At 26.3% G+C, this 6188-nt stretch overlaps 2 protein-coding genes across 2 annotated transcripts in view; one reads left to right on the plus strand and one right to left on the minus strand.

Annotated features, from left to right (window-relative positions):
• Nucleotides 1–2306, minus strand: part of LOC108685120 (putative uncharacterized protein DDB_G0282133) — a 5054-nt gene extending 2748 nt beyond the window's left edge. The window contains exons 1-3 of the mRNA XM_018189774.1: nt 2182–2306; nt 292–678; nt 1–177 (exon numbers count right to left, since the gene is read on the minus strand). The exon at nt 1–177 is cut by the window's left edge and continues 20 nt beyond it. Of these exons, the coding sequence (XP_018045263.1) occupies nt 1–177; nt 292–678; nt 2182–2306 (689 nt within the window). The remainder of the gene's footprint in view (nt 178–291; nt 679–2181) is intronic.
• A 391-nt stretch (nt 2307–2697) lies between these two features.
• The window catches only part of LOC108685125 (sodium-independent sulfate anion transporter-like), a 9349-nt gene continuing 5858 nt past the window's right edge, over nt 2698–6188 (plus strand). Inside the window, 2 exon segments of the mRNA XM_018189781.1 lie at nt 2698–2908; nt 4908–5135. The gene's annotated coding sequence lies outside the window, so the exon portion shown is untranslated.

A 6188-nucleotide genomic window follows, 5' to 3' on the forward strand; every position in this document is an offset into this window, starting at 1 on the left:
ACTTTACTGCTTTCTGCATCAGTTATTTTGCAAATTGAATTTTGTTTGTCGTTTGACATACATAGTGTTACTGATTTGGAATCGTTATTATTACCATCAGAATGTTTTATTAATTTCAGCTCTTTTGTGTCTTCATTAATTTTTTGTGACTCGGAAAGATTTGTACATATTGTTTCCCTAATTTATTGTAAATATAAAATATAATAAATACATAAAATATAAATATAAAATATAAAAAAGATATTAAAGTAATATATTAATAATAATTAAGTTACAATTTTTTATATTTACTGTACGATATCTTTGGTATTGTTCTCTGATGTATTTGATTGATCTTTATGCTCCTTGTTTATACAAAATTCAGCCTCCAGCTTTGCTGTTACAATACTTTCCACAATACTTAACATATCTTCTTCATTCTTTTGATCAGCCAGGTTATCAACATTTGAAAATAAATTGGCTGTATCTATATCTTTGTTCCAAATATTCTCATCTTTTTCTGGCATTGTATCATTAAATAAATCTGTTTTAAGCATATTGTTTATTGAAGAATATTTATCAAGTTCTTTAACCGCATGTATCTTGATAGTTTCAGCCAGTTCTGAAACTTTATCTTCTATTTTCTTTTCCTCATCTTGATCTTGTACTTGCTTATAGACAACAGCTTTTATCTTGTCGCTGTAATAAAAAATCAATGTAAAAATAATTTTAAAGCACAATATAGACATAACGTTACAAAATGTACCTTTAATCCATCTCCTTATATATCAGCTAGTAAAAATTTAGATAAAAATATGTATGTATATTAATATAAATTATAGAAAATGTGCATAGACTATTTCAGAGTTTTATAGATGGTATGTTAAAAGTTTAGTGTGATAAATATAGAGAAAATTTTATTTATTAACATTTCTTAAGCCTAATTTGTATTAACTCAAATGCTCCAATGCCATACGCCAATATTTATAGCTAAAAAAAGTAACATTCTGAAATATCCTGAATGTATAATAGATGTATATAAATATATTATACAGTATATAATTTATATAATGCAAAACAAAAGTTACTTTTTCTATTATATTGTACAAGATTGTTTATTAACAATATTGCAATTGGAATAGATTCTAACAGAAGATTAACATAAAAAATCAAATTATTAATAATTTAATTGAAAAAAAAACATTAAAAAATCTTATGAAAAGACAAAACTATATGTTAATATACAACACAAAAATATGTTCTAAAACAAAGAAAAAAGGGTTAAAACATACGGATTTGCTGAATAAGATGTATTTTTCAGCCATTGCATATTATGTAGCTTGTTGAGTGTTGCTTTCCGCTCTATGTCGGAAGTCTTTTCTAAATTTTCAACAGCATAATCCATTATACCTATCACAAATATATTCATAAGACTAAATATTACGCAATGCTTAAATTTATATTTTTTTAAATGTTAATTAATATTTTTTAAATGTAAATTAATATTTTTTACAAATTGTGCTTAAAAAATATTTTAGTAGTTATATTTAGGTTATGTAAAGATAGCTTGTAATAATGAAGCAAAAATTGTTAATTATTTCAGTCTATATTATTTTCAATCGCAGCTTTCAATTATTCATTCATATTTCTCATAATTCAGTTTGTTCAAGATAGTTTCTAGAAAATTTAATATAAAAAGTAACCCAGAATTTTTATATAATATTAGAGAGAAAACAAATTCTATTATAAATATGGCATTTATCAGCATCTATGATTTAGAATTGAATTTAGATATTGAATAAGAATTGGAAGAAAAAAATAAGTTAAAAAATAAGGCCAAAGGATACACAAAAATACTGTTAGTATGATAGCAAAGCAAGGAAAATAAAAACAAGAGAACCAAATAATATTAAACCAGTCACCTCTTCCGAGGAATGAAAACAAACAAATTCTGAAAACTTTCTGCCAAGCCCTTATAACTGACCTACTTTTTACACAGACACTCGTATAATCAGCTCCCCCAATGTTGTTTTCCCAACGTAAACATAAACAGGTAATATTATCGTTCCACATGCACATAGACTACCCGATATTTGCAAATTTCGAAAATGATAGAATTTACGTTACACAATGCAAACCGATGTGCCGAGGACATGAAATTGTAGACCAAAGTGATTACAACGCGAGAATAATCTCTCTTACCTTGCCAGCTTGCAATATTCACCGAGACGATTGAGATGATCCAACGTCGAATTACACAGCGCCCAATAGAACCGGAAAGAATGTTGCCCCTGCCCTGATACAGATACAGACGATACGGACGCCATAAACAGAATTGCCGTAAGAAAATTTCAAAAATTCCTCTGTTAGTTACCTCGTTATTTACCAAGTGCGCTGATTGGCTGCCGAAGAGGGGAATCTTCTTTCCGTAGAGTTTTTCATCGGTAAGTAAAGTCTGCACACAATGCGACTTTTTTCGTTCTAGATCGCATGCGTAAATTGCTGGAAATTCTGCGTGCTGTGTGGTGTAATTCTCTATGGCTAAACAGTAACTGAATGTGATTGGTTGAATCTAATTCTAGTCAAAAGCAAAAACCAATTACATTTGACGTTGCTGCTGTGAGTGATATAAATACAGACTGCCCTGTGCTAGTTTCTTTTCGTTTTTCGTAGTTGGCGACGCGACTTTGTCGTTGACAATTTGTGGACGTCGTGTCATCGATGTTGCCGTGACAAATGCCGGTTGAGATAATTGCCGATATGTGTTCGTAACTAATTTGGCAGTACAATTTTTTTCTTAACAGAATTTTGTAAGATTTTTATGTACACAATTTTATTACATCTCGAATACATGTGAAACGTAAATGTTCTGTGCTCCGAACATGAATTTGTGACATATTTCAACGAAATTCATCCAGACCAGATTTTCGTAAGTTTCTAAAGGTTAAGAGGTCTATTCTGTAACTCTTGTAACGACTGTAACTACAGTTACATTAATTAAGAATTGCAAAATAAGTCTCTTAATATAATAAATTACAGTCTTTATCGGAATATCATCAATGAACGATTAAGTGATTGTATCGCTATTTTTTTAATTATTTATTTTATTTGTTTAATTTATTTTATTTGTTTTTGATTAAACAGAAACAGGTGCTTGAAAATTGTTGAAATTAATGGCTGTTACTTTCTATCAATTGAAAATGAAAATGGAACACTACTCTGCAAAAGAAATTTGTTGTCATTAGTGTGGTGCAGAATGAATATATATTTATAAATTTGTAGAAATGCATATTGAATAATTGAAAATCTAATTAATTCAGTGATATTGTTCAGAAAATTATAATCTTGATAGCCATTTCTATATGAAAGAAATTTTTCGAAAGTAAAGTACTCCTCCATTAATTCAGATGATCACTTTGAAAATATATCAATCATTTAATCAGACAAATTGTTGGTTTTTTAAATAATACTTATTGTTATATATATTTTATACTAATGAAAATGACGAGTTTTTTTTTCTATAGTTTGGTGTTTAATTTATTTCATTCTATACACTCATTAAACAATTTGTTCAAACAAAATAATAGCTATTTAGTTTCAATAAATCTCTTGATGATCACATTATGTATTGTCTTTTGTTTATGATTAATTGCCTTATTTTTAAAATATTATATAAATTTATGTTAAGAATATTTACCTTAACTGATTTTAATTTTTACTAAGAAACAAAAGTATATATCAACATGACACAAATATTTCAGTAAAATAGTTGATTTGGAGAATGGACAACTCAACAATATTATATTATAGATGATATACATATTAATGTGGTTAATATATATATATAGATATATCAATATTATACTATTATACTATATTATACTATATTATACTATATTATATCAATATGTATAATATAATATTATATATTAGATAACATAGAATTAGTACATGAATGAAATGATATGGATAATCAAGACCTCAGTATCTTTAATGAAATCTATACAAGAGTTTTATATAATAAAAGGGCATTTAATTGTTTTTTAATTAAAATTCATAAATATTAAAATACAATAATAGTATCACATGAATGCTTTAAATTTTATAATGCCAAACTGTTCTCTTATGTATACTGTTAATGGAAACATTTTTGCCTAAACAAACTATACTTTTATTAATTATACTTTCATTAAATAATTATAGGAAAATATAGACTTAAAATAAAGAAAATTTTTTTTCAAAATAAAATGACAATTAATAAGCACATTTACTTATCTATGTATTAGTTTAATTCTTACAATTAAGTTTTTTTTACATCTTATGCAATTTAATGCACTTTTCACAAGTGTGTATAATTCTACAAATTATTATAGATTATACTTGTAACAATTTTTTTTTTTTAAACGAGTCATTTAATTAGTACATTTTTTTAAATATGTTCAAAAGTATACTTTTCTAACTTTTTTTTTCAAAATATTGAATTTCGTAAAGGAGTAGACATGATACTTGCTAGAATTATTGTATAAGAGGAAAATATCGTTAATAAAAGTATTATTTGAGACAATGAATAGTTGGCATAAAGCCTTTCCTCTTCATTAATATTGGAGATCAAGGGTTAATCTTGAAGCAATTGATAATATTTTTGGTATGCAAAATTGAACACGTGTCCTTTAAATTATTGGACTAAATGTTTGGATAATTGTGTTGTATGTAACGCTTCAAATTGAGTCGATTGCGACTATTGAAATATTGTACGATAAATAGCTGGCACGTGACTTAAACAAGGCCTTAATCGCTTCAATGCATGAGAGGATGCAACACTACGATTAGATTACATGTATCGTCAGAGGATACTGCTTATTTTTTATATTAATATTTTTTATATTAGAAAACGACTACTGTAAGGGAAACATATTTGTATATTCTAGAAGATTTAATATAGAGGCAGGTCAAGGTTGCATTCGCTTTCGAATAGACTGACGCCTGTTTGGAGAACCTTTTCCTATTAAGACAATCTGATAAAAACAATTCAATGGGCTTCTTACGGATAAACGATGTTTCACGAAGAATATTACGAGACGAGATTACATGTATACGATGCTCGAATGCCTCATAATAAATTTTGGTCTTTAATCAGGAAGTGAAATTTAATTCAGGTAAAATATAATTTAATTCAGGTAAAATATTACGCCTGTGTACATGTATATGTGTACGTGTGAAAATGAATGAGATTTATGTGCATTGCATAATTACAGTCGATGTAGAAACGTTGAAGGCTAATACTTGTGTTCATTAACCAGTGTAATCTACATAAGTTTTTTGTTATCTGGAAAGTTTTTTGTTATCACATACAGTTTGATAGTCAGTGGTTAATCTGGTCAGCCTTGAAACTTTTTAAACTCTTATAGAAGAAAAGCCTGAGTTCCTAATTTATAACTTTTATCTATGTTTTTTTATCGAACAATTTTATATCACAATAAATACCTTAAAATAAAATAAATAAATAAAATAAATGTTAATTAGCTTGTTTTCATAGAAAATTATAACAAATTAAATCAAAGTTAATGCAAATTTATAAAAATAAACATAAAAATAAACACAATATTAAATTTAGTCGTTCTTGCAGTTTTTAGCATATTATATTTCTTATCTCTAATTCTTCATAACAATACTATACACAGAAAAAAATGGTTGAATTACTAACTGGAATTCTGATGGAAAATGAATGATCCAGAATTTTTGTTAAATCTATTAGATTTCTAATTAAATCTACTAAATATTGGTTATTTTATCTAGAATTTTAATAGATTTAACCAGAAAATTTAAAATTTCTGGTAATTTCTGGAAATTTCTTGTAAATTTAACTAGAATTCTAGATCGTTCATTTTTCACCAGAATTCAATCAAACATTTTTTCCGTGTATGGTTTTGTAAGTTAACTTTTCAAAATAAATTAAAAAATTTATATTAATTATATATTATTATATTATTACATACATTGCTTTAATGTTCTATAATATATATTCAAAAATTTAATGAAAGCAAGGACTCTACAAATTTAAAATAATAAAAAGTAATAAAGATTGTGGGAGTCAACGCAGTTAACAGTGCGATTATCTTATATTTATTAAATTTATTTCATAAACCTTGATGTAATTTCGATGAATTATATTATGGCTGCGCTCATCGAAATCACATCAAGGTTTATAG

Source organism: Atta colombica, unplaced genomic scaffold, assembly GCF_001594045.1.
Source record: "Atta colombica isolate Treedump-2 unplaced genomic scaffold, Acol1.0 scaffold146, whole genome shotgun sequence".
Lineage (NCBI taxonomy): Eukaryota > Metazoa > Arthropoda > Insecta > Hymenoptera > Formicidae > Atta > Atta colombica.